The 17,789-nt window shown below is 45.1% G+C and overlaps 1 protein-coding gene across 2 annotated transcripts in view; it reads right to left on the reverse strand.

The window, feature by feature from the left end:
- The window catches only part of CABIN1 (calcineurin binding protein 1), a 331,038-nt gene that overhangs the window by 188,556 nt on the left and 124,693 nt on the right, over positions 1 to 17,789 (reverse strand). For both annotated transcript variants that reach the window (XM_089653220.1, XM_089653219.1), the window contains exon 20: positions 17,443 to 17,604. In XM_089653220.1, the coding sequence (XP_089509346.1) occupies positions 17,443 to 17,604 (162 nt within the window). The remainder of the gene's footprint in view (positions 1 to 17,442; positions 17,605 to 17,789) is intronic.

Here is a 17,789-nt window from a genome sequence, read left to right on the forward strand (position 1 = left end):
CTGTCATGTTGAGAAGGACTGGTTATGAGACTGTCCATTCTGATGTAGGAGTGACCCCAGTTAGTTGGGCCACTGAATGTGCTTTTGAGAGTGACTTTTCCCTGTGCAGTGCCTTGTACAGTGGGGAGTTAGGGGTTAAAGTAAAGCCTGTGCATGGTTCTCAAAAAGAAAGTGATGTCACGAATGTGTGCCAGTCACAGGTTGGTAGTGGGATAGTACAGCCCACAAGAGCTAAAAATGCTAATGTTGTTGTTGATGTGAAATGTACTGCTGTTGGGAAAACCCTAAGCTCTTGCAGTGCAAAAGCTGTAATTAAAGACGGGTCATTTCCCATAGCAACTGGTGGTCAGACAGCACAGGTGTCCTTAGACATCTCCAGGGGTCTCCGTGTATTGGAGTCGGAGGTTACCCTGGACAACTGCGATGTCACTCTGGTGGAGCAGAGTGGAACTGCACCTTGTCATAGGAGTGTGTTGCTGCAGCCTAATATTACTGAAAGTGTTCAGGTGAACAGCGGGTTAATGCAGCCTGGCAAAAATGCAAATGTGTGGGTAATGCAGGAAGCACCACCAGAGCAAAGTGGTGGATGTGAGGTATTGCAACCTGCAGTTGGAAAACAGGTGTTACCCAAGTCTGATGTGATCCAGAGTGATTTGTGCAATGGATCTGCAACTAAGCCTGTCTATTCTTATGTGTCTCCTTGGGCAGATGGATCAGTGCTGAGGAGCACTGGCGAATTGAGCACATATACAATGGACTGGGATAGTTGGGGTAAAAGGCTAATCTCGTTGTTAGATGAGGCTTTTATACAAAAAAATGTGGACACTGTTTCTGCTGTGCCAACAGGAAGATCTATAGAACGGCCTATAGATAAGGGCGTGCATACAGCAGAGACTTTGTCTGTGACCCACAAAAGTGATGTTGGCATGGAGTGTCAAAATAATGTTGTCACTGGGAATGATCAGGAGCAGCTTGTGGATGCTGAGTCTGAGACTTTGAGAGTGAGCCCAGCACATGGCAGCACTCTGGTGGAGCGCCAGGCTGTGGTTATCTCCAGCTTGGAGGAGGTCCCTTTAAAAGTTTCAGCTTCTCAAGTCTCAGCAGGTGAGTCTCTCAGCGTTCCCAGTGCCCTAAATATGGTCAGGAAGGTCTTGGGTATAGAGTCAAGTGGTTGGGTTGTAACCAAAGTATTAAAGGAGATGCTTGAACTTTGGAATGTACAACCAATGTATACTGGGGTGTCTCCTCCACAGTCAGATGGTCTGGTACTGCGGAGTACCACTAGGTGGAGCACCGAATGGCTGGCTGTACAGATCAAAGGGGAACAAGAAAATCGTTTGTTTCTGAATTTGTTGATGGTGTTAAAAGTTGTATCAGGGTATGCCGCTGGACTACCTGTCAATGTATTTGAGAGAAGTTTTGGAGAAATGAAAAATGAGTCAAAGGTTTCACCTCCTAACAGCCAGGTGGGCAGCATTTCTGCTGCTATGGTCCAGGATGGTGCTGGTCAGTTGTCAGTTAAGGGTGTGTTTACTGCACCATTGGACAAACCACATGAGATGGAAGGGCCGAGCATGGACCAGAGAACAGCAGAGATCCTGACCAGGGCTCAGACGGATGTGCATAAAGAAATCAGGGTCATTGGGCCAAAAAGAGATTTATGTAGCAGGTCTGATAAGACACCTGAAATACAGGGACCAATGGTATGTGAAAACTGGCAAAATGGATCAGAAGAGAGCTCATCTGTACAGCATTTGGATACAGATCCAAGTGGTGTAGGAAAAGTTAAAATGGTGGGACAGCTGCTTGCAGAGTGCATGATGCCAGGTGAAGTGGCATTTTGTGAGGTTCACGTGGGTGATGGCTGCCCTATGGTGTGTGTGTGCCCTCTGCAGACACTGTCCTAACTAATGCTGGAAAATGTATTGAAAGATGTAATATTGACTGGAAGTTATCTGTTCATGGTAAACTGAATGCTGTGGTAATGAGTCATGCAGGTTTGATAGCTAGAGGTACAAGAAATCAGGGGGGTGGTCCTGGTACAAATACAGTAGAAATAGTTCCCCTACAGCCTTGGGACAGTAATACTGAGAGAGGTATTAGGAAACCTTGGAACCTGAAGCAAAGGGGCAGAAAGGTCAATATAAAAGCCAGGGGGACCCCGTTAAGATCTCAGGAGAGAAAGTGGTTATGGAAATGCACTCGGAAAAAGAATAGGGAAGATCTGAGTAGAGCCTATAGCAGAGTGACAATGGGGCTTGGGGAGAGACACCAAAGGAGTCATTGGGTAGAGTTCCCCTTTAGGAAAGGTATGGTTAGACCAGATTGGACCCCTGTAAGTGAGAGCTGGCACAGAGGTGCCAGAAGCTGTAAGTCATGTGTTCTGCCCCCTACGGGATCAAAACAAAGGGGGGGGAAATGTGACAGTGTGGCGATCTGTCACCCTGGATTCTCAACAAGGCAGGTTGAGGGGCTCCAGGGTAAATGTTCGATATGGAGGAAAGTGGCTTTTCACCTTCCTCCTTTGTTTGTAAGGTCTGTTTTGGGATCTGGAGCCTGGAGATTTCAAAGAGATCTGGGAGGGATGAAATCTCCAATCCTGGGACCAGGGTTCTGGGCTCCACCCCGGCAGCTAGGAGTCAGCAGGGCCCCACCCTGGCAGATAGGAGTCAGGTGGGCTTCAGCTAGGAGAGGTGGGAGCCAAAAGCAGCAAGGGGCTGCTAGAGACTAGCTGTGTGCTAGTGGCCAGCGGTGTGCAAGAGCTGTGTCTTGAAGAAGTCTGCAGGAGGCAGACATCAAGCGGAGTATAAGCCAGGAGGCTGAGTTTTGTTTTGTGTGATGGTGGATACCCCTGCGTGGGAACCTCTTATGTTATTGAACTGTTTCATTTAAATAAAAGTGGGCTAAAAAGGCCCTTAAAGAAAGCGAGTAGCTGTGTGCGTTTAAAAGCTCTACCACTTTGAAGCGAGTTCCCACAATATATATATAGTCCTTAGTGACATAAGGTGCAAAATATATAGGGTGCCAAGTATAATGTCACTATGCGGTGATCATAGTAAGTGAAAGTCCCAAATGAAACAGCAAACGTGAGGATCTCATACGATCACAATATGTGTGTGTGGAAATCTGATCCGGGGTGGCAGATGGTATATCTGAATAAGTAAAATGCGCACTCACCAGAAATGCGCTATTAAACGCATTTGAGATTAATCCTGTCTCATCAGGTATTACTCAGGTCATCTGCTCCCAGGTCAGGTTCCTATATACCGTCTGATCCCATCTGTATTAGGTGCTCAGGGTCCCTTGATATGTATCACCGTCTAGGGTCACCTTTAAAGCAGGCTCTGCGAATGAGGGCACTCACAGGGAGAGTCCCTTATTGCCGGCAGCTAGAAGGTCATAATGGTGCACAATGAAAACCTGTGGCTTTGTGTAACTAAAAGACAGGTTTGTTCCACCCACTAGCTTGTATACAAGTTTTGGCCAATTTTAAATATTTTGCTAAGCCACCCCTGAAGAAACCTCAAGGCACTCCAGGGCACCTGGGCACCCTGGTTGAGAAAGGCTGGTATAGAAAACAGTCCCAAATGAGAAAGCTGTTGTATAGAATGTTGTATGGAATCCTTCAGTGCATCCACCAAAAAACTGACGGAGTGAGGCTTCTGCCTGAATCGCAATTCCTGATAGAAAGATCTCTCTAGTCACACGACAAGCCCAGACTTTGAGGATTTTGCGGACTCCGCAAGCGTTGGTTGCACAACTGCTCCCACCAAAGCAAATGAGGTTTTACACAGGACCTCCAGGTGCTTGAAGGGGAAACTATTTGCAATACATGTGGCTCAAATTGGTAAGTGTCCTGGAAAGCTGCTGCTATACCCAAGCCAAAGCAGATGAAAATCCCTCCCTTTGCACACAGGAGCTGGAAGAAGGTGCCCCAGAGGTAGCAGAGATACCCAATTGGTGGATGCAGACAGAGCAGCAAGTAACACATTGACCCCCAAGGATACATCACATGGGGGGGCTACAGTCAGGTTCCTCCCTACCTGATGGAGGTACCACATCCCCTACTCTCTGTCATCTAAAATATGTGGCCTGCTGACCCCTGTAATGGGATGCTCGCTGAACAAAACAGTCAGCCAAGTGGGCACTGTGTTAAAATACACTAGTGCGCTGGTTACCCCAGGAGATCGCCCTGCTAATCTGCCAGTGCTCAAGTGTCCCTACAAAGAAGGTGTATTTGCATGGTCCCTGGAATACCCAGTTACCAGTAGCTGTCAGAGAAGATGTTGCCCACAAGTAGGAGTTGCTGTGATCTGTAGTCCTGTTTTGTTCCTGCTTTTCAGCTGCTGTGTATCATGCATAGAATAACAGCACACATAACAAATCAAGGGGCACGCCTCCTTGTATCACGAAAGTGGAGAGGGGAAACTAGCCTAAGGTGTCAGCAATAGGGCTACCATAGGCCACTCACCAAGTCCATGTGTGGGAACCACAGGGTTGTCCACTCTTCACCTATGAGAGCAGGCTTCACCCAGGGGGTTTACGAGGACTCAATACCTCAGCAGGGACTCACTGTCCTTGACCTGTATAGACCAGGCAATATAATCATTGCGAAGGGTCCAATGCTGACCGCATCCTTACAGGACCGCACATCCTTGTCACTTGTGGAGTCCGGGTGCCATTCCTTTGAGTAATGACAGCCAAAGGAAACTGTGAAGGTGAAGAGCGTGACATCACTACCTGGCATCTTCACCTCATCCAAGTAGAAAGTGCTTTGCATTCATTTAGAAAATGAAACGCCCATGTAGAGCGACCAACCTCACGTGTTCAGAATGCATGAAACAGACCGCTCAGCATAGGATCTGGCAACAAGTGGAGATTACTGAAGAAGCAGTGTCTACTTCAGCTATTTCCAGCTTCCAGGGGCATCGTCCAGGTATAGCATATACATAGTTACATTGGAGCAATCTGTAAAAATACAGTATATTGTGCCAGAAATTCTTCTTTAGGTACCATAAAACATTAAGGGCAAGCTCTGGATGACTTCTGTCCTAGTTGCTTTACTCACCAGACCCTAGCTCATCGACCCAGAGATGGAGAGCTAATTAGGCCACAGAAAGGGAAGGGCACACAAATTAAGGGTAAATACATATAGCATTTATCATCCAATACCACTCCACTATTCCCTTGTAAGAGCATGCAAGGATGCACAACAAAGACCTGAAAATCAGCAGAAAATTGCCTTTATTACAGTAGATAATGATTTAAATGGTTAAAGATCCCACATAACTGAAATATATGGATTGACAAATTAGTCGCGGAATCTGACAACAACCTTCTGTGATGGGAGGGCTATAAAGTGCACATAGTACAGGCTTGAAAGCCTATACAAGTTTTCCATACAATATTTTCTTAAAGGAGTACACCTTTTGGAGCATTTTACACCTACTGTATATTTTGGGTGTAACATTCTGCAAACCTCCTCCAACTTCCCCCTAGTCATTACTACAAAGGTTATACTGCCACCTTCAGGACACTGGACAGAAACAAAGGCAGGAGTCCCTGCTCAGGCATAACCCCTCCCAGCTCGCTGCTTCCTGAGTCTCTCTGAAGATCTTATTTGGGACTGTTTCTTATAACTCCAGGCCAGTTACCTAGACTCCTATCCAAACAGAGGTGGGCCCTATCCAGATCGGTCACTATGGCCAGCAGGCCAACAGTAGATGCTGCTTTTCAGCAATGTAACCTATAGGTAGCGAACTCTGACATACAGCATACCCAGTGATCTTGCCGGCAGGGTACATTACAATTCAAGGGCAGGGATCTTCCTGAAAGGGAGTAGAGTCCCAGAAGGCCCTGTGAAGCATGTGCACAGTAATGGGTAAAGTTTGGGCCTATGAAACCCTGCAGATTGGACTGGTAAGTGCCTCTGTTTGTGGAAATGTCGCAACTCCTCTTACAGTGTTCCCGCCATGTGTGGTGTTTTAGGGCAGAGGATGACATCAGGACACGCGTTTCTCCTTATGGGACAATATACAGGCTGTGATAGTGTTTAAAAAGAGGTGGAGTGGTCAGCCATTTTGTGTCCCATTCACTTCTATAGGGATTCTTAGCCCATACTGATCAACAGCATCTGTCTGACTTTTCAGTCATCTTGTCTTCCATGACCACTAACTGAGCTATCTGCTCTCCATCAGGGCACAGCAAGTACAGGGGCATGTGTTATTTTGGTGGTTTCTGTCTCTTTAGTATTTTGGCATAGGCCAACACTCCTCTCAGCTGAGTGGCCTCTTCCCGCTGGGTTGCAGGTATTTTCATCCCTCAGCAAGCCTTGGCTTATCGCAGACAGGCGTGCAAAAGAACAGTGGAGGCTCCCAGAATTTCTCCCTGCAAAGTTTGTCCTATAATTGCTCCCTATGGATCAGATTCGCTCAGAATACCTGCCCTCATCTGGTGTCTCCACTGTCAGGGGCACAATCCTCCTCTTCATTCGTGTCAAGGGAGAAATTGCCTGCAGCCATTTCTGGACTGTGAGATTAGCTCTCTGGAGTTCCCACAAGCCTCAAACGTTTGAGATGCAAACATGGCCACTCTCCTTCCCTCCTCCCCTTTTGTGGAAGGATGAGGCATCAGAGGAAGTTTCTCCACAGGAGGAGGAGGAAGTAGAAGCCATTGTGGATCAGAAATCCCCTAGAGCAGTGGTTCTCAACCTCCCTAATACCGCGACCCTTTAATACAGTTCCTCATGTTGTGGTGACCCCCAACCATAAAATAATTTTTGTTGCTACTTCATAACTGTAATTTTGCAGTGAGAGGAGTAGTGCCACATCATTGGTGTCAGTGAGAGGAGTAGTGCCACATCACTGATGTCAGTGGGAGGAATAGTTTCCCATCGTTGGTATCAGTGGGAGGAATAGTGCCACATTGTTGGTGTCAGTGGGAGGAATAGTGTTCCATCATTTATATCAGTGGGGGGAATAGTGCCCCATTATTGGTGTCAGTGTGGGAGGAATAGTGCCCCATCATTGGTGTCAGTGTGGGGGGGGGGGAATAGTGCCCCACCATTGATACTAGTGTGGGGGGGAATTGTGCCCCATCATTGGTGTCAGTGGGGGGGGATAGTGCCCCATCATTGGTGTCAATGGGGGGAGGAATAGTGCCCCATCGTTGGTATTAGTGACACCAATGATGGGGCACTATTCCTCCCACTGACACCAATGATACTTACCTTGCTGACTCCTGCTCCAGCCTGGGCTCGCTCCCTCCCTCTCCCATCTACAGCCAGCATACCTGGCTGCAGCAGCACCATCTGCACGCTACAGACACTTACCTGTCAGCTGTCTTCCTTCTCCGGCCGCTCCCTCGCTCGATCTTCTTTGATCTTTGTGCTGCTGCTCGGCTCCTCCTCTCCAAGCGCCACCTCCTCGCCGGTGATTGGCCGCCTGTGTGCCTCTCCTGAGCTACAGTTCCGGCGGCCAATCGCTGGTGAGGAGGAGGAGCTGTTGAGTGATCCCGGGGATGTGGCCAGATGACAGGGGTGGCATGTCATCCCGCGCACACATCGCGGTCCAGGGAAATGTGGACGTATCTGCATGTGGGTGGACCCGCCTGGAGACTGATAGAGGAGCGGTGTCTCGGTTCCTATGACCATCGGAAATATGTGTTTTCCGATGGTCTTAGGAGACCCCTGTGAAAGGGTTGTTCGACCCCCAAAGGGGTCGCGACCCACAGGTTGAGAACCGCTGCCCTAGAGTCTTTTCAGGAAGAACCTTAGGGTCCAGGGTTGTCTCAGACACACAAAGCCACAGTGGGCTTTCTGGTGGATGGGCTGCATTAAGCTTATGGTGCAGCCACCTGAAGGCTGCTGTAGGAGTGTGCCAAGCCCTTAAAGTCTGGGTGAAGCAAATGCATCATTCCAGAGAATCTGCCTTTGGCAGCCTCTGGAAGATTTTCTGAGAGCTCTGAGCTTCTTGGTAGATGCTTTGGAGAATTCTGCAATCCCAATTCCAAAAAAGTTGGGAAGCTGTGTAAAATCTACATAAAAACAGAATGCAATGATTTGCAAATCTCGTAAACCCATATTTTTTATCACAGTAGAAAATAGAAAACATATCAATGTTTAAACTGAGAAAATGTACAATTTAAAAAAAAAAGGGAATTTTGAAACTGATAGCAGCAACGTGTCTCAAAAAAATTGGAACAGGGCAACAAAAAGCTGGCAAAATAAGTGGTACTAACAAGGAAGAGCTGGAAGAACATGCAATTAGATTAACTGGCAACAGGTCAGTAACATGATAGGGTATAAAAAGAGCATCTTAGAGAGTCAGAGTGTCTCAGAAGTAAAGATGGGTAGAGGTTTACCAATCTGTGAAAAGCTTCATCTAAAAACTATCAAACAATTTCAGAATAATGTTCCTCAATGTAAAATTGCAAAGACTTTAAATATATCATTATCTCTTCTCTAGTCGAAAGCTAATTTAAAATGGTCTGTTGCAAAGTGGAAAATGGTTCTGTGGCAACCATGGTCACCACGTCCTCTGGACTAAATACCGAAGGGACCTTCTGACTTATCAGCTCTCAGTTCAAAAGAATGCATCTTTGATGGTAGAGGGGTGCATTAGTGCATATGGAATGGGAAGCATGCACATCTGGAAAGGCACCATAAATGCTGAAAATATATCCAGTTTTTACAACAGCATATGCTGTTTCAGGGAAGGCCTTCCATATTTCAGAAGGACAATGCTAAATTGCATACAGAATCTATGACAACAACAGCACGGCTTCATAGTAGAAGTACTTACCTTGCCTGCCTGCAGTCCAGACCTTTCACAAATTAAAGATGTTTGGTGCACCGTGAAACGAAAAATACAACAAAGACAACCCAGGACTGTTGAGCAGTTAGAATCCTATCTCAAACAAGAATGGGCCAACTTTCCTTACCAAAAACTCTAACAACTGATCTCCTCGGTCCCCAGACATCTATAGAGCATTGTTTAAAGAAGTGGGGATCAAAATCTTAGAAAACCGCCTCCTCCCCCCTGTCACAAACATCATTGACCTAGACCAAGTAGTGTTTTTGCCCAACAGAGGCCCGAGAGAACGTAATTAAAGCCCTTGATCTTATTCATGCCGCCTCAACCTCCAAAGCCCATTGAATTTTCCTATCGACTGAAGCCAAAAAGGCATTCAATAGGATAAATTGGCAATTACTGTTCACCACATTGAAATACATTGGTCTGGGCCCTTAATTTCTCAACTGGATCTATGCGATATACTCCACCTCATAAGCAGCAGTCAAGGTGAATGGAACTCTGTCTAATCCATTCCCAATCATCAATGGGACTAGGCAGGATGACCCATCACCCCTTCTATTCATCCTCTCCTTAGAGACTCTCCTGGCTAGAATCAGAGCTAACCCAAACATTTGCGGACTGAACGTAGGGGACAACCAACATAAAATTTCTGCTTATGTGGACAACTTTTTTTTTTCTCACCTCCCTGCACACGTCTCTCCCCAACCTACTGAACTGGACTTAAATGGCGATCTCTTCTTTTTCAAAATGAATGCTCACAAATTGGAAGCAGTGCCCTATCTCCTGCTTGAACCCTTACTCTCCAAGCAAACTTTAAGTTTCAATGAGCCCCCAAGGCCCTAAATTATCTTGGCACCCATATCCCAGCATGCCTGAACAATACATTTGACCTTAACTTTCCACCGCTCCTTAGCAAGACTTGTCAGCTTCTGCAAAAATGGAATACTGGTCCATTTTCTTGGTTCGACCATTGCAACATCCTAAAATGACAGTCCTCCCGAAATTTCTATACTTACTTTTGCCCCTCCCCATAAACAAATCCACCTCTTTCCTTAAATCGGTGAATTCGGTCTTTGCTAAATTCCTATGGGCCCAGAAACATCTCAGGCTCAAAACTAGTATTTTAGCCTTCCCCCCAAAAAACTAAGGCTTGGCTTTCCCAGAATACAGAAATATCATGCTCTGCTTCTCTGCTATCACATACCCGCGACTCTTATCATTCTGGACAGAGGTTAGATCGATCACACAATAATTTACTGTCTTCAGGGACTGCGACTGGCCAGCAATTTTTCTCCTACATTACTCCTCTATACATTTCAAGATGTAGTAAAAATAAATAAATGAATTATACACACACACACTTTGTAAAGTTGAGGACACAAACCACATGGAAGACATATTCCTTTCAGCCAATAATAAACATGACACATGATATAAAAAAATAAAAACTTGGTTCCATTGGAACTGGAAGGCCAGTTTAGCGGAGGATCATCTCCTCCCTACAGGGGATTCTCCAACTGTATAGACCATCCATGCAAGACAGAATGGAGATCCCCCCCCCACCAATTTTTCTTTTTTTTTTTTTATTTCTAAATATTTTCTATTTTCCTTTTCGTTTCCCCCTCTCTTTCCTCCCATTTTCCTCCATCACCTACCCTGTCCCTCCCCCCACTGTACCTTTCTTTCTATAAAAAAGAATCATAGATGCTGCTATTGTGAGACTAGGTCTTCCCTCATTGTTAACAGGGTAGACCCAGCAGAGGATTACTGTTTCACTGTTCCAGTTTGTATGCTGACATGATGTTCACTTGTTACTATTACCCCATTTATTTATTTTTTACCCAGTGTGAATACCACCTTTCACACTATCTTATATCTGTATGTGTACATTTCCAAGTGATTCTTTAAATAAAGAATTTCAAAAAGAAGTGGGGATGCTACACCATGGTAAAAATGTCCCTAAATCTTTTTGAAACATGTTGCTGCCATCATTTTCTAAATTACCTATTTTTTCTTAAAATGGTATATTTTCTCAGTTTAAACATTTGATGTTTTCCATTTTCGAATAAAATATGGATCTATAAGATTTGCAAATCATTGTATTCTGTTTTATGTAGATTTTACACAGCATCCCAGCTTTTTTGGAACTTGGGTTGTATAGGGAAGTTTTCATGAGTTGGCACAGTCTGTTCATAGGAGACGGATTCTTTGACTTACGTGTTGGTCGGCAGAACTTCTCTACAAGAAGCATATTGAGAGGCAGGCACTCATTTGGAAAAAAATTCAAACATTCAGGATGGAATCTCCCTAGTCGTTGACTGAGTTCTTAATCGATTTCAACGATTTCTACGCTTCACAAAAAATGAACGCCACTATCTATTTGTGGCATTACCCTTCAGCTGGTCCACAGTCCCACAATCCCCAGGGTGTTACCAAAGTGTTAACTCCGATTCTGGACTTGATGAGACCCCAAAGGGATTCCCACTGTGGGATACCTGGATGGCTCACTCCTACTAGGGTAATCAAAGACTGATGTATAACGTCCAGATGACGGTACAAGCCCTAGAGAGGTTCGTCTGGGTGCTAAACCTTCTGAAGTCAGCCATGGTTCCAAGCCAATGCTATGAATACATAGGTTGAGTCTCTTAAGATGTTGGAAGGTTCCTCAACCTGGACATAAATGAGAGTGCTTGGGAAGATGGTAGCTGCCTTCAAGGCTGTCCCCTATGTACAGTTTCATTCCAAATCTCTGCAGCGCAATATTCTGGCTGTATGGGACAAGTGTCAGGAGCCACTGGATTTGACTCCCACGACCAGAGCGACTCTGGAATGGTGGATATCAAAGCAGATGCTGGGCGCAGCGAAATCCTTCTTTCCAATGAAATGAAAGGTCTTGATGAGAGATGCCATCCTGTCAGGCTGGGGAGGTGCTCTGGAGAACCTCTTAGTTCAGGGAATGTGGTCGTCAGAGGAATGGCGTTTTCCAATCAACATCTTGGAACTTTGGTGATTCAGCTGGCCCTCTTGCACTTGACTATCTGCCTTCAGAGTCTTCCTGCAAGGGTGCAACCAGATTATGTCATCGTGGTGGCATACAGTACATCAAGGAGGGACAAGAAGTCGTACTGCTCAGGAAGAAGTGGACTTAGTGCCAGTTCAAACTGATGCAGTGCGAATCTGATGAAATTTCCCAGCGTGGTATCACAGTGCAACTTAAACAGCCTGCATTGGAAATAATGCTTTTGTAGATTACATGTGAATCTATGTCGTTTGGATCGCATCTGACCCGCATAGAGTTTGCATCAGTGTGAACTGCAACTCAATCTGATCTTGGGCATAACATCACTTGGCAATCTCTGCTGTCCACATTACAGATGTGGAAGATTGGTGGGTGGATTTTCTCAGCTGTTAATAGCTAAATCTGGGGGAATGAGCCCATCTCCCAGAGGTGTTCAGAGATTTATCTGCAGTGGGGGACACCAGATATCAATCTCTTGGCATTCAGATTTAACAACAAACTGGACAGGTTTATGTCTCGTGCCAGGAATACACTGGCCATTGCAGTGGATACCCCGGTGACTCCCTGGGATCAGTTTTCTCTGATCTATGCCTTCCCTCCATTTCAACTCCTTCCTCACCTGTTACACAGGATAAAGGTGGAAGGTGTTCCAGTGACCCTGATCGCATCAGCTTGGCCATGAACTTGACACACAAACATTATAGACCTCTCAGCAACCAAGCCATGGGCTTTTCCAGAATGACTGGACCTGCTGTCTTAGGGTTTGATATTCCACCCTTCTTTATGGCTGCTGATTTTGATGGCATAGCTGTTGAAGCCTAAGTCCTGATAAACAGGAGTATCTCAGACTCTGCTGATTCAAGCCCTCTCAGGGTAGAAAGTCAACCCCCTGAAGATGCACCATCATACATGGAAGACTTATTTCACTGGGTGTGAAATTCATAAGTATCATCCTTGACCGTATGTTGTGGGGCATATTCTAGAAAGTCCCTTGCCACTTCTTACATATAAGGTTATCGTTTTGCTGGACATTACCTTGGCCTGCATGGTCTTGGCTATGCTTTCCTCCTAAAATCCTTCCCTGTTTCTGCACCAGTATAAAGTGGTGTTAAAGTTCACTATATCTGGTCCCCCATAGTACACACAACATGGAAATGCAATTACTGTAGTAAATATAAACTGCTAAATACCTTTTCTATTCAACATTATATAGCAGTCTTGTGACTTCTATCAGTGTCCAGCTGAGCACTGATTAAAGCTTGTGGGAGGAGTTTTCATTCTGCTCTGACTGTCCTATGAGGCTGCAGGACCCCTTTATTCTCTGTCTGGACAGTGCTGATTGGCCCTGTGCTGACCATATGCACTCTCCCAAAGAAAAAAAAGCTCTCTAGCAACACACACTAAACTGAGCATGCGCAGAGCGACTCCTAGAGCTCTGTACTAGCAGCAGATGGATTGGGGACAGTAGAAGGGGAGGATCAGAGAAGACAGGATCAAACAGTCTTTTTACAGTATGTGGAGTAACCCCTTAGGTTCCACAGTGAGTATAACAGGCATGCTATACTACATACTATACAGACTGATTTTACTGATGTGGGTCTAGTAGCACTTTAATATATCAATCCTGTTTCTTGTCTAAGGTGGTTTTCTGCTTTTACCTGAATCAGGACATTGTGTTGCCATCCTTTTGTCCTACTCCTAAGAGAAGGCACTTCATACTTTGGATGTTGTTCAGGTTGTTCACATTTATCTGAAGTCTATGAATTTCCACAGTCTGATTCCTAGTTTGTCCTGACAGATGAACCTCATAAGGGTCAAGGCTGCTTCTAAATCCACCATTTCTAAAGTGGATTCGTCAGCTCATTTCTCAGACCTATAGGATCAAAGGCAAGATTTCTCTTTTCTTGGTTCAGGCTCATACTTCAATAATGGAATGAGCTTTCTGGGCCATTCGGCAACAAGCTTCTGTTGTTCAAATTTAGAAGGCTGCTACCTGCTCTTCCTCAGTTGTTCATGAAATTCTACCAGGTTGATATAATTGCCTCTGTGGATGCCAGTGTTGGAGGAAGGGTTGTGCATGTAGCTTTGTAAGCGGGTTCCCCCCTCTTCTGTTGGTGATTTAGGCTTGTTGCTCTCCCCTCAGATTCACTGCTTTGGGGCATCATATCCAGTAATGACTACTAACTCTTCTGTGCCCTGTGATGTACGATTAAGAAAATAGGATTTTTAATTTACCTCTAAAAACATTTTCTTGACAGATATCACTCTTCTATGGCTTGTGTTCCTCACTGCTTGCTACAAAACTGAGTCTTAGCTGAACTGGGAGGATTATGCCTGGGAAGGGACTCCTGTCTATTTCTGGAGAGTGTGCTGCGTAGGGTACTTATATGTGTGAGATAGACCACTTCAGTATCCAGATTCTCTGAGCTACCATCAAGGGGAAAGGTGGAAAGGAGCCCAGAGGGCACTTAAGCAGCACTCCAGAAAGTAGAGGCAAAAACTCTAATGTAAACATGAGAGGAAAAAAGGCACTTTTAAGTGCAGTATACCAGTTTTTTATTAGAGAAAAAATGGTTAAAAACACTCAAGAGCTCAGTGTATACCAAGCTCATCAATCAATATGGGTGTTCCACCAGGTTTCCTGTTACGGCTCACTCCAACCTCCAAACGCTGGCCAGCGGCTGGAGGGATGGATCTCAGAGGCAAGATGGCCACCAGACTTCCGGGACCAGCGTGGAACACATATGCCAGAAGTAACGTCAAAAAGGGGCAGTGTCCATTCACCTAAAGTTGGCAGCATAACCCATGCAGGAAATGACTATCAACTCTTCTGTGTCCTGGGATGTACTCCAAGAAAACGATTTTACAGGCAAACCAGAAATTCCAAAATTTTCACTAGCGCTGAGCAGGAGTAAAAGAGATTAATTAAGGCACTTAAACAGGATGTATGGTCTATTAAATGTAGGATATACGCCTCTAAAAAATCCCAGCCAGGATACTATCAGCATGAAGCTTGGCTGATCTCCCTGTGCTTGTGTGAATTTTCTCTGGGTACTCCAGGATCCTCCAACAGTCCAAAGACATGGTGGTAGGTTAACTGGCTTCAGTCTAAATTAACACGTGTGTGTGTGTGTCTGTATATATACAGTATGCATGTGAGACAGGGACCTAAAACTGTAAGCTCCACGAGGGCAGGGACTGATGTGAACGTATGTGAAGCACTGCAAAACTGTTGACGCTAAATAAATATACTTAGACCAGGCTCTTCACACAACCCAAACCATTCATCAGCATTTTTTGTTAAATAAAGGGATCAAACGCAATCTGAACGCTAATCCTACCATTCATCAGTGACCACACAATCAAATGCCTAAGCATTTTGTCCACAATTGACACAGGATGGGCACAGAGCAGGGTTTTCTCAAATAAATATCTCAGCTGATCAATTACTCTCTATGTAGAATTGCAGTAAGACTGTTAACAGTACTCTTAAAAGAATTACTTCTGTATACCACATAACATCTCTATAACAATACATCTCTATAAATGCATTCAGCCTACTATAACTGTCACTTATGTATATAATAAAATTGTATGTGAGCGCAAGATCAAAAAGCAGCTGACATAAAAGGTAAAACCTCTTAGGGCTCGTTCACACTAGGCTGTTTTGCCAACGCTTGCCAAACGCCCCTATAGCGTTTGGCAAGCGTTGGTCCGGCGTTTGCGGAGCGTTTTTTAACGCTCGGCAAACGCTCCGCAAACGCCGCATGCACGGTTTAGCGGCGGTTGCTAGGCGTTTGCCGAGCGTTAATAACGCCCCACAAACGCCTATAATGCAGTTTGAGTGGTGTTACCGCTCCGCAAACGCCCCGCAACCGCGTCACAACCGCACCGCAAACGCCGGCCGGGCGTTTGCGGAGCGGCACCATAGACGAGAATAGGAGGCTTCAAAGCCTCCTGACTCGTCCAGAGGCGTCCGTTTTGCCGCGACACAACGCGACGCAAACGCTCCCGCAAACGCTCCCGTTAGAACAGCACCATGCGCTGTAATGTGCAGAATTGGCAGAGGCGTTTGGGAAGCGGTAAAAACGCTTCCCAAACGCCTCTCTGCCGCCTGCACACAAGGCTAGTGTGAACGTAGCCTTAAACCTCCAAACAATCCAATATATATAAATGCAGTGCTAAAAAGTAGCAATAAATAAATGATAAAAGACAATAATAAAAATGATAATTATAATAATAATAATGAAGTTAGTGGAGTGGGCGCTATGAAGCGCTAAAAGGTGTTAAATAGTGAGTCGTCATGAAATGACGTATCCAACTAATACAGTCAACTGATATAAAGTGACTAAAGTGCGTTTTCTGATAACAATGCAAAAAAGTTCAGCTATAACGGTGCTCTGTGCTGCTGATCTCTATGACGTGGACCAGTAATATGAATGCACTCACCAGAAGCGCAAAAGGTATGCGCATATATATAAATATCCAAATGTGGTCATCTAGGTCTAGGCGAGGATGGCGGAATCATCTGGCACACCATAGGCACACAAGGCAACTCCAATCACTCACAGGACACTCTCTGCTCCCAGGGACAGCTCCAAGCAAGCGTCAGACGACCAGATCAGTATCATCAAGAATTGGGGAAATATCCACCTTAGAGGCTCGTATAAACCAAGTCAGAGACATATGAAGCACTAATAGTGTTGCATTTTTATTAATCCAATATTTAGCAGAATAAGGTAGTACAAAAGCACTCACATGTGTATAAGAATTTGTAAAATGGTCGCCGGCCTTCTTTGCGGCGTGACGTCCCTATGGCAGGCTCCTCCCTGACACATTTCGTGCCTGAGCACGTTATCAAAGGGATGAGACAGATAGCTCATCACTTTGATAACGTGCTCGGGCGCGAAACGCGTCAGCGCGAGCCTGCCATAGTGAAATCACGCTGCAGACGGCCGCAAGGAAGACCAGCGGCCATTTTAGAAGTTCTTATACACATGTGAGTGCTTTTGTACTACCTTATTCAGCTAGATATTGGATTAATAAAAATACTACACTATTAGTGCTTCATATGTCTCTGACTTGGTTTAGACGAGCCTCTAAGGTGGATACTTCCTCAATTCTTGATGATACTGGTCCGGTGGTCAGACGCTTGCTTGGAGCTGTCCCTGGGAGCCGAGAGTGTCCTGTGAGTGATTGGAGTTGCCTTGTGTGCCTATGGTGTGCCAGATGATTCCGCCATCCTCGCCTAGACCTAGATGACCACATTTGGATATTTATATATATGCGCATACCTTTTGCACTTCTGGTGAATGCATTCATATTACTGGTCCATGTCACAGAGATCACCAGCACGGAGCACGGATCACCGTTATATCTGGACTTTTTTGCATTGTTGTCAGAAAGGCACTTTAGTCACTTTATATCAGTTGCCTGTATTAGTTGGATACGTCATTTCATGACGACTCACTATTTAACACCTTTTAGCGTTTCATAGCGCCCACTCCACTAACTTCATTATTATTATAATTATCATTTTTTTATTGTCTTTTATTATTTATTTATTGCTACTTTTTAGCGCTGCATTTATATATAGTATATAACTGTCACCTGCTGAACTGAATGTTCCTCCAGATATCGAGCCTTGCTTTTCTTGCTTGGATAGCCATACAAACAGTAGAAACACTGCTCCAGAGCTGTCTCTAGTTCCTCTTTAAAAGGATGGGCATCTTCATTGATGGACACAGCCAGTTCTTTCAGAAGAACACGTACCTGAGTAGATTGAAAGAAAAGATAAGGTGCACAAAAACTACTATAGCACAAACAAGGCCAAACGGTGCATTTTAATAGCATTGTAAAGGGGATTTGCAGTTACAGCAAGAAATCCATTTCGATGGGGCTTCATTTTACAGAAAGAAAACTTGCAGACTAATGCTGTAAGATGAAGGGCTGCAGAA

This window comes from Staurois parvus, unplaced genomic scaffold (assembly GCF_062004578.1).
Source record: "Staurois parvus isolate SC_StPar_1 unplaced genomic scaffold, SC_StPar_1.0 ptg000704l, whole genome shotgun sequence".
NCBI classification, from domain to species: Eukaryota; Metazoa; Chordata; class Amphibia; order Anura; family Ranidae; genus Staurois; species Staurois parvus.